This window comes from Bombina bombina, chromosome 12 (assembly GCF_027579735.1).
Source record: "Bombina bombina isolate aBomBom1 chromosome 12, aBomBom1.pri, whole genome shotgun sequence".
NCBI classification, from domain to species: domain Eukaryota; kingdom Metazoa; phylum Chordata; class Amphibia; order Anura; family Bombinatoridae; genus Bombina; species Bombina bombina.
Window position 1 is genome coordinate 13,602,640 of NC_069510.1, and position 17,444 is coordinate 13,620,083.

At 36.5% G+C, this 17,444-nt stretch overlaps 1 protein-coding gene across 1 annotated transcript in view; it reads right to left on the bottom strand.

Annotated features, from left to right (window-relative positions):
• Positions 1 to 6,610: 6,610 nt before the first annotated feature.
• The window catches only part of LOC128642865 (histo-blood group ABO system transferase-like), a 148,127-nt gene continuing 137,293 nt past the window's right edge, over positions 6,611 to 17,444 (bottom strand). The window contains exon 9 of the mRNA XM_053695722.1: positions 6,611 to 8,041. Within this exon, the coding sequence (XP_053551697.1) occupies positions 7,354 to 8,041 (688 nt within the window). The 3' untranslated portion in view covers positions 6,611 to 7,353. The remainder of the gene's footprint in view (positions 8,042 to 17,444) is intronic.

Consider the following 17,444-nt stretch of genomic DNA (forward strand, 5'->3'; position numbering starts at 1 on the left):
CTGCACATGTGGCAGCTATAGGGTAATGCTACTTACACCACCATAACAACAATCACAGCTTGGTGTTACAAGGGAGATACAACCACTTGTGGTCATTGTATTTTTCAGTAACTTTCTGCTACACTAAACTTAAATATTACCCTGACTCAGCGGTTGAGGTCCATACCACTTATTGTAATATATTTGTATTCTTCAGATACGCATCGGGTGTGACAGGAAGACTCGGAGAGCCTTCCCATGCCAGAGCTCTCCGGGCCGGATGAGACCCCTCAAGTAGTAGCCAACATAATCCTGGATGAAAGGTTAGCGGCTGGACAGAGACAGCAGGTCCGGCATTTACTAGAGGACCACCAATGTCCCTGGGTACACCACAGTGGCTGTGCACCAAGTGGAAACCCCGGGACAAGCTCCCCTGAGGCAGGCAGCTTACAGAGTACCTGAAGCTGTCAGAGACAGTATGCACCAGGAGCTCCGAGGAATGTTGGACCTCGTTGTAGGCACAGGCATAGACTTGGAGGCCATCCAGCAGGCGATCCACCATCCTCTGAAAGGTGGCTGGAGCGTTCTTCATCCCAAACGGCATGACCTTAAACTGGTAGATGCCGAAAGGGGTGATGAAGGCGGACTTGGGAACGGATTCAGGGTCTAGTGGGATCTGCCAATAACCCTTGCAGAGGTCAAGGGTAGTTAGGAAGTGACCCCTGGCGATTCTATCTAAGAGGTCATCGATGCGGGGCATGGGGTAGGCGTCGGTTGTGGTTTTGTCATTGAGCTTACGGTAGTCAATGCAAAACCGGGTAGTATTTTTTTGGGGGGACCAGCACCACCGGGGAGGCCCAGGGACTGTTGGACAATACAAAGTTGCATGTAAAATAAAAATAAATCCTAAAATAGCTACAATGTAATTATTAATTATATTGTAGCTATCTTAGGGTTTATTTTATAGGTAAGTATTTAGTTTTAAATAGGAATAATTTAGTTAATAATATTAATTTTATTTAGATTTATTTAAATAATATTTAAGTTAGGGTTAGACTTAGGTTTAGGCGTTAATAACTTTATTATAGTGGCGGCGGCAGATTAGGGGGTTAATACATTTAATAGCCTATGTGGGCTATGGTGGTTTAGGGGTTAATAATTAGGCTTATTGCGTTGTGGTGGGTTGTCGGTCTAGGGGTTAATACATTTATTATTAGTAGTGAGAGGGGGGATTGCGGATATAGGGGTTTTACGTGTCGGGCTATTTTTGGGAGGCAGGTTAGACTTTTACGGGAGATTTAAAATTATCTTTACTTTTCTTAGGCGCCAGCATATGGGACCGCGCCCCAGGAATTGTATATATTATTAATGCAACAGCCAATTTATATGCCAATATGTCTGGACTGGAATAACCTCTTATTCAACCACAATAAAACAAATTCTAAAATATATATATAGCAATAACGGTAATTAACTTATTATATTAAAATACAAAAATTCTTTCTAAACATTAATATTTAATACCAATATACTTACTACCCTTGGTCTAATTAATATTAAATATAAAAATAAATCTTTTAAATCACACTACGATATAACTATAGTTTTAGAATACCTTGTTTTAAAACATTAAAAATATAGAGCAACCGCATACATCACCAAATAAACCAATTTGAAAGTTTAAAGGGACACTAAACCCACATTTTTTCTTTTGTGATTCAGATAGCATGCAATTTTAAGCAATTTTCAAATTTACTCCTATTATCAAATTTTCTTTGTTCTCTTGCTATCTTTAATTGGAAAAGAAGGCATCTAAGCTTTTTTTGGGGTTTAGAACTCTGGACAGCACTTTTTATATTGATGGATGAATTTTTCCACCAATCAGCAAGAACAACCCAGGTTGTTTACCAAGAATGGGCCGGCATCTAAACTTATATTTTTGCATTTCAAATAAAGATACCAAGAGAATGAAGAAAATTTTATAATAGGAGTAAATTAGAAAGTTGCTTACAATTTCATGCTCTATCTGAATCACGAAAGAAAAAATTTGGGTTCAGTGTCCCTTTAATCTTTTTCAGATTAATCCAGTTCACCGTCATAAATAAGAGGTTTATGAAATTTAGAGAATAAAAGGTTTAGGCCCAATGTTGCTTTCTGTAGAGACTGTGTTCCAAAGGCAGTAGTTGTGAGTCAGTCAAAATTCCAGCAAAGAGCTTTTGTTTCTCCTATGCATGAGCTTTTATCAAGTGATAAGCCAGCGCATCTATTTTTTAATTATTGGTGAACCTTTTAGATATGACCCAAACAAATGCTTGTCCCTTCATTGGCTCTTGGAATTGCATGTATTTTAATAACAGCCAACCCCTTTTGGCTGCAATACCATTTCTGAACTATTGGTGGTATCAGACAACCAGAAATGCAGTCTCACCATCAATACTGCTAACAGTAAATACAGATTCTTCAATATGTTCATTAAACACACCTATAATTTCCACCATTAATAAATTATATGTTTAATATATATGGGATTATTTTATACTATTTACCCTGAGTATTTTCATACTAAACATTATATACTACTTATAATATTTTAAAAGATGCGTTTAAAAGTCACATTTCTTTTCAATATAAATATAGCCCACATATTTGTACATCTCTTTACAGTGTCACTCCGAATGAATGAAAACACAATTTAGGTACAATTTATGGGGCAATTTATTGCATGGTCTTCCTGCATTGGTACTCTTCTGTCTATTCAGATATCTGGAAATAAAAGAAACTGTTATTTATGGTATACATTTTAAAATAGGGCAATACAGTTGTTCATTTAATTTGTTACAAACCTGAAATGCATTTCTCAAGATCCATATATGATATATGTATATCATTTATACCGTCTGAGTATCAAGGAAACATTTGAAAATTACACAATTCATTTTATATGAAGCTCTAATTTCCCCTTTTAAAACCAAGATTCAAATTCTTATATGCTTTCAGCACTCACAGGGTTAAAGATGTTTCTCTTTTCTTTTCTCCTGCTATTTTTCATTGAGGCGTACGTCTGAGCTTCGTGTATTTGAACTCAGTATGGGACAATTTAACATCTAGATGATTATACTGCGCTCTCACCTCACTACCTGTCCCCTTGACCCTATCCCCTCACAGCTACTCCCCTCCCTCTCTGCCACCCTTACCCCTATACTCACACACACTTTCAACCTCTCCTTCAGCACCGGTATATTTCCCTCATCGCTGAAACATGCACTGGTCACACCTATCCTCAAAAAACCTTCCCTTGATCCTACCTCCCCATCCAACTACCGCCCTATTTCCCTCCTCCCTCTTGTATCAAAGCTTCTCGAAAAACTAGCTTATGCACGCCTTTCCCATTTCCTTACAATAAACTCCCTTCTTGACCCATTGCAATCTGGATTTCGTCCCCATCACTCCACAGAAACAGCAATTGTTAAGGTTACCAATGACCTACTTACAGCAAAATCAAAAGGCCACTTCTCTCTGCTTATTCTCCTTGATCTGTCCGCAGCCTTTGACACTGTTGACCACCCTCTCTTGCTTCAAACCCTCCAATCCTTCGGCATATGTGACACAGCCCTCTCGTGGCTCTCTTCCTACCTGTCAAACCGTACCTTTAGTGTTGCCTTCTCTGGGGCCTCCTCTGCCCCGTCACCACTTTCTGTCGGAGTACTGCAAGGCTCTGTTCTCGGTCCCCTTCTCTTCTCAATCTACACGTCATCACTAGGTTCCCTAATAAAGTCCCATGGTTTACAATATCATTTGTATGCCGACGACACCCAAATCTACTTCTCTGCACCAGAACTTTCTCCTTCCTTGCTAACCCGTGTCACTAACTGTCTTTCTCACATCTCCAACTGGATGTCCTCTCACTACCTCAAGCTAAATCTCTCCAAAACTGAGCTCCTTATTTTCCCCCCTTCTTCAAAACTCTCCACCCCCAATCTCTCTATAACTGTCGACAACTCCATCATTACCCCTACCCCGCATGCCCGATGTCTCGGGGTCACATTTGACTCAGATCTTTCTTTCACTCCTCACATTCAGACTTTGGCTAAAGCCTGCCGCTTCCACCTTAAAAACATCTCTAAAATTAGACACTTCCTTACACAAGACACAACTAAGATTTTAATCCACTCTCTCATCCTCTCCCGTCTCGATTACTGCAACTCTGTCCTCTCTGGTCTCCCCACCTACCGCTTAGCTCCTTTACAATCCCTAATGAATGCCTCTGCCAGACTCATCTTCCTTACAAGTCGCTCTTCATCTGCTGCACCTCTCTGCCAATCTCTTCACTGGCTTCCTCTTGCCTCTAGGATCAAACACAAAATTCTCACTCTGACATACAAAGCCCTCAACTGCACTGCTCCCCCCCTATATCTCTGATCTTGTCTCCAGATACTCTCCTTCCCGTCCCCTTCGCTCTGCTCAAGACCTCCTACTCTCCTCCTCTCTTGTCACCTCATCACACTCCCGTTTACAGGACTTCTCCAAACTGGCTCCCATCTTGTGGAACTCTCTGCCTCGCTCCACAAGACTCTCTTCTAGTTTTAAAAGCTTCAAGTGCTCCCTAAAGACTCTACTGTTCAGGGATGCATACAACCTACGCTAACCTTACTTTATACCAGTTCGTCTCCTCCATTGCTATCCAGTTATCCCCCCTAGCATGTAAGCTTAAGAGTCCAGCTGTTTGTTGATCACCTTCTCAAGAGCTGACTACAACAGTGCAACTCTTGGCAGGGCCCTCTACCCATTTGATCCCTATAACTGTTTTTTTTTTTTTTTTTTTTTTTTTTTTTTTTTTTTTTTTTTACTCCGCTTTTGTTAATAGCGCTGCGGAATCTGTTGGCGCTCTACAAATAACCGATAATAATAATAATAATAATAAGAGCTACATCCTCTGAGAATCTTGGTATACTCAAATATCAGATCAGACTAAGCGACTGTTGTCACCATAGGGGTCTGTGGTGATCTAATAGGAAATCTAATTTCACATCTTTGGCAGGAAACCTTTGAAAGCAATTCTTTTGTTCTCTCCTGTGTGACCAAGAAAAAGGGGAGTTGGTCTGTTGTGGCCATATCCCACTCAAATCATGTCAGGGGAGATATTAGCTGACATGAAATATTAAATTGTGATAATTTGTAGTTTATTTAATGCTACTTTACAGGTACCCTGACAATTTGTTCCCTTGGGGTATTGTTAAATGGTGGCAAGTTTCTATATAGATATATTTGTTAACATCAATGGGTCTTTAGTAGGTTTTGTCTTTATTTCTCCATTTTCTATATAAATCACTAAATCAAAAAACTTGAATTCTTCCGACTATACTCCCATGTTAATTGTATATACCAAACATTTGTTTTTACATGGTGTAAATCCTGTTCTGAACCTTTCCAAATGAAATATATATCGTCTATGAAATGACAATAGGCCACCAGGTTCCCAAACAAGTCACAAACAGATATTTGGTACCCATTGTTGTTCCACTTACTTGCAAATAATATTCGCTATTATACCAATAGTAATTAGTACCCAATATTAATTCTATACCTTTTAGAATTCAAATAGGTTAGTATCCATGTTGTTACTTTGTTCTATGGCTTTCCTTACTGCTGGTATTTCTTTTTCTAGGTTAGTATATAGGGAGGACACATCGGCTGTGACTAGCCGATAGATTTCCTACCATTGAATATTTTCTAATATTTGCAATATACTGTATGTAACATTTTTCAAGTAAGATTTAAATATTACAACCACTGTTTTTTTACTTAACTTTTCTGCCTAGTTGTGTGAGGTGCATAATACAGGATATCAATCATGAACCAATAGAAACAGTAAAATATTACAACCACATCACACATTTGCAAAACAGTTTATGTAAATGTTTATAATTGTAAAATATTCACTTTTGCTCTGTTAGGGCATTCTGGAAGCACTGCTGAGATTTTCATCTACACCTCAGCCCAACATGCTGAATTTAAAAATACTCTACCGCCCCTATGAAAGTATCTTGTCTCATGGTTGTGTCTTGACATTTCAAACCAATGTGGTCATGTTTTATTTTATTGTAGTGATTTTTTTCTATGAGATGTTAAAGCAGACATCCTCAAAGTTGGCCCTCCAGATGTTTTGGAACTACATTTCCCATGATGCTTAGCCAGCTATCATGGGAAATGTAGTTCCAAAATCTCTGGAGTGCCAAGTTTGAGGATGTCTGTGTTAAAGTCATGAATGGGGTATATTGATTTAGCCAAATGAATGTTTCCACTCCTGGCCAAACTCACTTTGTGTAGAAAAAAAATAAATAATATATACTTGCACCAGAAATCGCCCTATATATTTTTGTATTCTTTAAAAAAAAAGGTCACATAATTTTACACTTTTCTAATTAACTTTTTTTTCTTCTAGTCTGTTACATTTTGATAGTTGTTTTCCCTAGTAATGGTAAGTGATAATGTTCAGATAATAGAAGATTCTGAAACCCCAGACAGGTTAAGCTGGTGGGATCTCTAAATTAACACTAAATAATATGGTGATAGTTCTTTGTCATCATTTCCTATACTGTATATCCTTTAGTGAAACAAGAAAAAATGGCTATTTACATTATTCTAATTTAATTAGAGAACAGAAACATACTCAGTAGCACTATAACATTTACAGGGATTCATTTTTTAACAAACAAAATGCAAGGAGTCGGATGATTTTCCAGTAAATTACGGTATGCTCTACATGAAAGAGTTTGTGGCTATTCTGAATAAAGGAGATAAGAAATAGTTTAAAATATATAAATTAACACAGGTCACAGGTCTGAAACTAAGGGGGGAATCAAGAAAAGAGGTTAGAGGTACATGATCATTTTGTCTCTGATATGTGTTTTTTTTTTGGGGGGGGGGGACAGTAACAAGGCACAAAATGACATACATTACAGTTACATTGTAATACTGTTGTGATAGAGAGAAAAGAAAAATCACCAAAGAGAAAGGCCACTGGGGATTTGGACAGCCTAAAAAGACTTATTGACAAAATGTAGAGGGAAGAGGAGTGTAGACCATCAAAGTTGGGCTTGCATAAATACACAAGAATTCAGAGGCTAACAGAAGAGTTATTGACAACGTGAGGAGAGAAGAAGAGTATAGGCCAGCAAAAATCGACTTGCATAAAGAGACACAGCATGGTGAGTCACATACATTTTTTGAAGAGTCTTGTAAGAGAACATGGCACATTTTAAAAATGTTTCAGGATTCAGTCCCTTCCCATGCAGGAGGATTGTCTAGAATAAATATAGACGTAAAGTTTTGAAACCTCTAATTTATTTTCCATCTTATATAGTTTCCATAATTTCATTTGTTGCGGATTTCGTTATGATTCTTTGGAACAGCAACAAACCTTCTCCTCTTCAGGAAACCTGGACCACCAATATTATTGTCCCAAAGATATTCTGGAGAAAGAACCTTGGTTGGTTTATGATAAAGGAAATACTTGTTTAAATAGCTCTCATCATGCCAGATTGCTTCTATATTTTTTCCCTTGTCTGTCATCATGGCATTGTGACAAAAGTTAGACAGTTTATAGACTTCCTCTATTGTCCCCCCAAAAAATCCTCCTGCATAATAAAAATCCCCCTCATCAGCAGGGATGAAAGCTTCTGACTGAGGTCGTCGCTCAAAGGTAAAACGCTGGCGTGATGCTCCACAGAATGAAGGGTGTAAAGTTCCAAACACATCACTTAAGATTTCCACTCCAACCTCATCGCTGAATCTCATGTCTACATCAACACACACCAAGTAATCAACTTCATTGATGAACAACTGGCGAGAAGAGTTACGTATCATCTCCATACGCCTCATAGAAACTTCCTGCCATCTTTTGTAGCTAGGGACCTCCAGAACTACCAAGCGTCTCCCCTCTTTGAGTGGAATAGCAGGGATATCAGTAGAACGATCAGTGAAAACATAGTAGTTGACCTTGTGCCCCACCATAAAGAATTGTTCAGCTGTTTCAATGAATGTTTTGATAAAGACTACGTATCTGAAAAGAAAAAAAGAAAAATTACATAGAATCTCTTTCTATAGAATGAACATCATCATTGGAGTTTTTTGCGTATGCTGATCCTTATTTAAACCCATTTTTTTCAGTGTCCATCCGTAGGGGTGTAGTCACGTGTGCCAACATCTGTAGGTTCAAATATAGGATCTCACAATGGCAGCTACTTCGATATGGGCTGAACATTGAACTCTGTTAGAGCAGCTTCTCCTTAGGAGAGAAGGCATTTCTGCATTGTTTAAACACTAATCAATACAACCTAATATTTATAGGCAATGAACAATCTGCTTGTTAAATAAGACAGAAGCATACTCATTGCAAACTACAGAATTGGCACTTATAGTAAATCAGGCTTTCTGGATTACTTCCAAGGGAAGTGTATACACCAGCCAATGAAGTTGTAGGAAAATGTATTGTTTTTAAAAGATTATGTTATCCATTATTTATTTTGCCATTATTATTATTTTTTTTTTAAATTGTAGATTTTTTTTTTCAGAGCTTCAAATGTACCTGCTGATGCTCAAGGCTAACCCTGCTACATCTGTCCCTAATTGGCTTCAGCAGATATCAACCTCAAAACAATGTACTTTATACTAACGTAATAACAGTGTCTAGCCTTGTTGTCTGCGGACTAATGCCCGTATTGGCTTCTCCAAGTAATAGTGGTGGCTGGAGTTTGGCTATTGAAAACGGTTACAGTAAAATGGATGTTAATTTGTTTTAAAAGCACATTAAATACTAAGGGCTAGATTACAAGTGGAGCGCAAATTATCTTGCACAATAATTAAAGGGACATAAAACAAGTTGAGATAGAGACAAAATATAATATGTACTTTAATTACTTTACCTGCAAATTTGTACTGCAGTGCCTCGCCATTAACCCTTTCTTTTAAGTTTCCAAATTGTACAACTCTAACTCCCCCCCACACAATTCATTGTATGGCTGCATCTATATCCACCTTTGAATTGGTAGAATGCAGACTTTAAAGGGACACTGAACCCAAAGTTTTTCTTTCGTGATTCAGATAGAGCAGCAGTTTTAAGCAACTTTCTAATGTACTCCTATTATCAAATTTTCTTCATTGTCTTTGTATCTTTATTTGAAAAGCAAGAATGTAAGTTTAGATGCCGGCCCATTTTTGGTGAACAACCTGGGTTGTTCTTGCTGATTGGTGGATAAATTTACCCACCAATAAACAAGTGCTGTCCAGGGTACTGAACCAACAATTGGCTGGCTCCTTTGCTTAGATGCCTCCTTTTTCAAATAAAGATAGCAAGAGAATGAAGAAAAATTGATAATAGGAATAAATGAGAAAGCTTCTTAAAATTGCTGCTTTATCTGAATCACAAAAGAAAAAAATTGGGTTCAGTGTCCCTTTAACACTCATCTGCTGGAGCATGCCTAGAAGCAAATAAGCTGATGTGAACTCAATTAAAATGCAATGCCTGTGTTTCTGATGCTAAACACTGATAAGGGGGGGGGGGATCAGACTGATCCAGACAGCATGGCTATGTAACTAATTTTGCTTATTTTTGAAAATTATTTTAAAATACTTTCCAGCAATGTTTAAACATTTTTTATGCAAACTATTTTTACTTAATTAGCCCTTTTAGGATATGCACAGATCTCAACATTAATTAATTAGCGCTCAAAATAGAGGGTTGGTGGGGGTGGGGTGTAAGAAAAAAAAACGGCACTGAAAAGTGCCTTTACATTGCGGTCTATGGGAACTGTGTGTTCCAAGTAAATATATATTTATATGACTATATATGTGTGTGTTAATATGTGTATATACCAGTGTTTCCCAAACTGTGCGCTGTGGCACCCTGGTGCGCCGCAAAATATTCAAATATTAGACCTCTGTTCCAACCATAACAAATACAAAAATAATTCAATATATATAGAAATAATATATATATATATATATATATATATATATATATATATATATATATATATATATATATATATATATATATAAGTTACACTGAACCCAATTTTATCTATTGTGATTCAGATAGAGCATGCAATTTTAAGCAACTTTCTAATTGACTCCTATTATCAATTTCTTTTCATTCTCTTGGTATCTTTATTTGAAATGCAAGAATGTAAGTTTAGAAACCGGACCATTTTTGGTTAACACACTGTGTTGTTCTTGCTGATTGGTGGGTAAATTCACCTACCAATAAACACGTGCTTTCCATGGTTCTGAACCAAAAAAAATAGCTTAGATGCCTTCTTTTTCAAATAAAGAATGCAAGAGAACGAAGAAAAATTGATAATAGGAGTACATTAGAAAGTTGTTTAAAATTGCATGCTCTATCTGAATCACAAAAGAAAAAAATTGGGTTCAGTGTCCCTTTTAAGTTTAATGATGAAAATACAAAAATAACAATATCCAACACTTTTTCTAAGTGTTTCCCCAGTACTATGATCGGTTCATTCATAAATGATGTGCTACTGATGAGACCGCATAGTATCGTTTCGAATGAACTCACCTAGATGTCAGTTATCACGTGAATATAATGACTAGATTGTTCTGTAAGTACATAGTATTTGTCCTCCTAAAAATTTACAAGTTTTTATTGAACTTTAATAAGCACACTAGGACTGAGATGAAGAGGGTGCACCACAAACTAGTGGCGGGTGTGTGAAGAAGCAGAAATATTGCAAATATGACAAATATTCATTATGATTTTATTAATGTAAGTGTACAAGTGTGATAATTTGCGTTTAACTTTTTTTTATATAACTAATCGCACCAAGCCACCAACTACGCACTGTAACTGTTAGGTATGTAATATAGAACTATGGTTTGACTTGGGGTGCCGTGGAAAAATATTAAAACACTAAGTGCGCCGTGAACCGAAAAAGTTTGGGAACCACTGGTATATACCCATATTAACACAAATATATATAAATTGTGTGTATATAATCATATACTGTACATATATATTTAAAAATATGCTTCCATCACTGCGCTACTTACCCTTTTGCTGCGTGAGGTTCTGATGCTATATCTGACAGCATCAGAATAAGGCTCCTATTGGAGTCTATGGAAGCACGCTCTCGCGAGCGCAATGCTTCCGTGCAAAACAGTATTGAGGTTACTGCCTACCCATAACTATCTCTAGTCATGGGTGTGACCATGCTGAAATCTAGCTTTCAACACGTCTCAGTTCTGATGTGTGTGCTCGTGTGCAGCAACTCTCATACCTGCAGCGTATCCTAGGTTCCAAAATTGTGGCACCCATGAGTAGAGGGAGTTGCATGAAATGTATTTAGTGTTTAACAGACAAAAATAATGACTGATCAGTCAGCTCTGAAGAGGTAAAAGGCTAATGAGCAGAGAAGCTCAAGTCATCTTTGGGTTTTTTGTCTAAGCTAACAAGAGTCACCATATGATTTTGTGGAACTAATTAGCACAGAAAATATCTCCTATGAGAGCTCTGCGTGCACATTAAATGCCCACAAAACACTCTAGTCCATTGCAAACACAGACATCTTTTACAACTCAAGAAAATCGAATAAAACTGATAGATAGATCATGCAATTTTTAACAACTTTCTAATTTGAAATGTATATTGCAAAGTTGAGAAACAGAGGGCAACAAAAGGAGTGTATTAATTGGTTCTAATAAGAAGATTGTATAAACATATAGGGTCAGATTACGAGTGGAGCGCAAACGGGTTTATCGCTCGTATTACAAGTAGAAAGTAAACACCTTTGCTTGAGTGCAATTTAAGTTAACACATGTCCTCAGACCTCTGGTTCCCTGGGTTTTCAGGTTGGCATACATGTTTTCTCCGTTTGCTCTCCTTCCACGAGTCATTGCTCGTATCAAACAGGAGAGGGCGTCAGTGATTTTAATAGTCCCTGCTTGGCCTCGCAGGATCTGGTTTGCAGACCTAGTGGAGATGTCATCTCTCCCACCTTGGAGACTACCTCTGAGGAAGGACCTCCTGATTCAGGGTCCCTTCCTTCATCCAAATCTCATTTCTCTGAAGCTGACTGCTTCGAGATTGAACGCTTAATTCTGTCTAGGTGTGGTTTTTCTGAGTCAGTCATTGAGACCATGATTCAGGCTTGCAAGCCTGTTACTAAAAATATTTACCATAAGATATAGCCTAAATATCTTGGTGTGAATCCAAGGGCTACTCTTGGAGTAGAATTAGAATTCCTAGAATTTTATCTTTTCTTCATGAAGGCCTGGATAAGGGATTGTCTGTCAGTACCCTGAAAGGTCAGATTTCTGTTTTATCAGTTTTACTACATAAACGTTTGGCGGGTGTGCCAGATGTGCAATCTTTTTGTCAAAATCAGCCCTGTCTTTAAAGGGACAGTATACTGTAAAATGATTTTCCCTTAATGTGTTTACAATTACTTCTTTTACCAACTGCAGAGTAAAAAATGTATGAAAATTAGCTTTTAAGGCTTATTTGTGTATATTAAAGCTCTGATTTTGTGTTTTGAAGCCACAACCTAATAAAATGGGTTGAGCTTGTAGGTATAATCAGATCTCATTACTGTATCACATTGTGCACATATACCTGCTTCTTTATCTTATATCTGTCCTTAAAACAATCACCAATACTTTGAGAGAACAATGGAAAATCAGCATTTTATTACCTTATCTCTGCTATATCCCACTGGAAGTGTAATTTCTTCTGCTGGCTGCGTTTACAAAGCTTATCTATAGCTGGTACGCGCGGCCACAAACTTTCAGAATAGGTGGGGATACCACATGCTAAATCAACAATTTCAAATGCCAATATAAGGGTAAAGAAGCTACTTGTAAACAATTTAATACACTCCAGCAGGTAAAGTGGATCATTGGGAACAAATTAAAGGGGAGAACATTTTTGAGTAAACTGTCCCTTTAAGTCCGTTGCTCCTCCTCCTTTCTTGTTGCTATCTCTTCTGCTCGAAGAGTCTCAGAATTCTCAGCTCTGCAGTGTGATTCCCCTTATCTTATTTTTCATACCGATGAGGCGGTTCTTCTTATTAAGTTAGGTTTTCTTTCTAAGGTTGTTTCTAATAGAAATATCAATCAGGAAATTGTTGTTCCCTCTCTGTGTCCTAATCCTTCTTCTTCCAAAGAACGTTTGTTACATAATTTGGATGTTGTACATGCTCTTAAATTCTACTTACAGGATTTTCGCCAGTTCTCTGCCCTCTTTGTCTGTTTCTCTGGGAAACGTAAAGGTCAGAAAGCTACTGCTACTACTCTTTCTTTTTAGTTACGAAGTATAATTCGTTTGGCTTATGAGACTGCTGGACAGCAGCCTCCTGAGAGAATTACGGCTCATTCCACAAGAGCTGTTTCTCTTCTTGGGCTTTCAAAAATAAAGCTTCTGTGGAACAAATTTGCAAGGCTGCAACTTGGTCTTTTCCACATACTTTTTCCAAATTTGATACTTTTGCTGTGTCCATTAGCTTGTGTATTGGTTCCCAACAGTAATTACTGAAGACGTGGACTCACCATATCTTAGGAAAGAAAAACTAAAATTTATGCTTACCTGATACATTTATTTATTTCTGGATATGGTGAGTCTACGGCCCCACACTTTATTTTAAGACAGTTGTTCTTTTGACTATAACATCAATCACCTCTACACCTTGTTTTACTCTTTTTTTCTTCATTTCCCTTCGGTCGAATGACTTGGGGTTGTGGGTAAGGGAGTAATAGAAAAATGTGGTGTTATCTTACAGCACTATATATGGAAGACCTATGGCTCCTGTCCAAAAGCAGGTCCCCAAATACCCGCAGATCGAAATATGGGTTTAGAAAATAGTTAGATAGGAGCGCCAAAAGTAGGCGAGGTCTGGGGGGTAGAGAAATGGGTGTGTTGTTAGATCACACGTAGGAGTAACACTATATGATTGATATAGTACTGTTGATGAACCAGAGAGGTGATGATGGTCCTATCGTATACGTGAATGAGATCGTAATGTGTATAGCACAGATAAATTCTAAAATTCTAAGCACATGAATCTCAGAACTTTAATATTGAAGTCGATGCTACCAAAAGGCAAAATAAGTACAAATTAAGTGTATAGCACAGAAAAGATTCTAAAAAAGTCTTTTACAAGAATATCACAAAATTTAATACTGATTACATTAATAAATATGGATCCATATAAACATTAAAATTGGAATTAGTGTTACCTAAAAACAATTCCCACTGTCTAAAATAAATAATATGGCGTCTAAAAATGAGCCTTACATGTATAAATGAGGATGACAGTAGGAACGTGAGCGCGCTGTTAGATGATCGCTAACAGATTAACCTGCTATAAATTTGACATAAAAACGCAAGCCCAAATAGTGGTGCAAATGAGCTAGAGAATAGTGCAAGTAATAACAACAGCATTTAGTTATAAAACAACCTAGGTAAAATCATATGGAAAACAACATGAAAAGATAAAAAATAATAATATTGTGAAAATGGTGATAGTTCCAAAAATACGTGATCTCCAAAAAATGATAATGATAAAGCAACAATCCAATCGAGTGAGAAACAGTCCAAGTCAGTGAAAACGATGTATCCACAAAATGTTATTCAATCAAAAATTACTCAAAATTGTGAAAAAATTTATAATAAAGAAGAAAAAACGTGAACAACTAGTGTGTGCACAAAACTAGTAAAAGTGATCACAGAAAAAAATCATATAAAACTTAATAATCCTGGATGTAATTCCGTGAATTTAAATGTCCCTTCAGTTGTAACCCTAACAGTGAGGGATATGTGAAGATAAAAATTATAACTTTATAAAAAATGGAAACAAAAATGATGATAATGATGATAATAAAAAGAAGAATCTGGGAAGTCCTCAAAACCCCTGGGGAATACCTGCACAAATCTACCAACCGTATGAATAATCATTCATACGGTTGGTAGATTTGTGCAGGTATTCCCCAGGGTTTTGAGGACTTCCCAGATTCTTCTTTTTATTATCATCATTATCATCATTTTTGTTTCCATTTTTTATTTTTTATAAAGTTATCATTTTTATCTTCACATATCCCTCACTGTTAGGGTTACAACTGAAGGGACATTTAAATTCACAGAATTACATCCAGGATTATTAAGTTTTATATGATTTTTTTCTGTGATCACTTTTACTAGTTTTGTGCACATACTAGTTGTTCACGTTTTTTCTTCTTTATTATACATTTTTTCACAATTTTGAGTAATTTTTGATTGAATAACATTCTGTGGATACATCGTTTTCACTGACTTGGACTGTTTCTCACTCGTTTGGATTGTTTCTTTATCATTATCATTTTTTTTAGATCACGTATTTTTGGAACTATCACCATTTTCACAATATTATTATTTTTTATCTTTTCATGTTGTTTTCCATATGATTTTATCTAGGTTGTTTTATAACTAAACGCTGTTGTTATTACTTGCACTATTCTCTAGCTCATTTGCACCACTATTTGGGCTTGCGTTTTTATGTCATATTTATAGCAGGTTAATCTGTTAGCGATCATCTAACAGCGCGCTCACGTTCTTACTGTCATCCTCATTTATACATGTAAGGCTCATGTTTAGACGCCATATTATTTATTTTAGACAGTGGGAATTGTTTTTAGGTAACACTAATTCCAATTTTAATGTTTATATGGATCCATATTTATTAATGTAATCAGTATTAAATTTTGTGATATTCTTGTAAAATAATTTTTTAGAATCTTTTCTGTGCTATACACTTAATTTGTACTTATTTTGCCTTTTGGTAGCATCGACTTCAATATTAAAGTTCTGAGATTCATGTGCTTAGAATTTATCTGTGCTATACACATTACAATCTCATTCACGTATACGATAGGACCATCATCACCTCTGTGGTTCATCAACAGTACTATACCAATCATATAGTGTTACTCCTACATGTGATCTAACAACACACTCATTTCTCTACCCCCCAGACCTCGCCTACTTTTGGTGCTCCTATCTATTTTCTAAACCCATATTTCGGTAAGGGAGTAATACTTAGCATTTTAACTGTGGTGCTCTTTGCCGCCTCCTGTTGGCCAGGAGTGATATTCCCAACAGTAATTACTCAAGCCGTGGACTCACCATATCCGGAAAGAAAGAAATTTATCAGGTAAGCATAAATTTTGTTTTTTCATGATAAATTAGCGCACATGAGAATATGATCGGGTTTGCGTGAAAGTGGGATGTTAGTTTTTTCTCCATTGACTTCTATGGGGGAATACGCAAACGCAATATTCTAAATTTGGGTTTTTGCACATGAATAGTTAGCGCGCGAGCGAAAACAATTTAATTTCAACTTATAATACGAGTTCAACCTAATGCGCAAAAAAAAACATACTTCGAGTTAACACTCGGGCTGGTGCGTTTAACAGCGCTTTACTCTGGCCCATAATCTATTTAAAACAATACATTTTCCTTCAACTTCATTGACTGGTGTATTCACTTCCCTTTAAAAGATGTGCCCAGGATGGGACCCAGAAAGCCTGATTTAGTATAAGTGCCAATACATATTTGAGTTAAAGGGACATGAAACTGACAATGTTTCATTCAGTCTGAGCATCCAATTTTAAACAACTTTGCAATTTACTTCTAGTATCTAATTTGCTTCATTCTTTTTGTATCCTTTTTAAAAAAAAGCATACTTAAGTATGCTCCGGAGCAGCACTGCGCTACTGGGAGCTAGCTACTGATTGGTGGCTTCACATATAAATTCTTGCAGTTGGCTCACCCGATGTGTTCACGCCCAGTAGTGAATGGTTGCTACTTTAACAAAGAATACCAGGAAAATTAAGCAGATTTGATAATATAAGTACATTGAAAAGTTGTTTATAATTATATGCTTTGTCTGAATAATGAAAGAAAATAAAAATGAGTTTCATGTTCCTTTAAGTCTGGCTAACAGAACTGCAATTTCTGGTGTAGATAGTTTAACCAGCAATTTGTCTCTATTTTGTTTCACAGAAACTAGGGATAATAATAAAATCCTATAATCACTGATCTGTTGTCAGAATTAAATTAGTTTATTCATAAGCCCATTAAAAGCTGTCAAAGGTTTTTAAATGAACATCTGTATTTGTCATACAAACAAGGTCTGTAATTTATGTATCCTTTATCAGTTATTTATAGTAAGATTTTAACTTCAAGTTCAAGATTCACCCGAAGTTTGTCTTGTCGTTACTGGGTTTTATGCTGAACAATATTTTTTAAGTCAATATGTGTGCCAAACCGAGAGGGCTACCTATATGACTTGTCTTGTATTTAGTATGAACCACTTGTTTTATACATTATATTTACAATATCAATTATCTCAACAAAAACAAATTAGGTCTACATTTTACCTTAAGTGCTGGTAAAAATATTATTGATTTTATTTTATCTT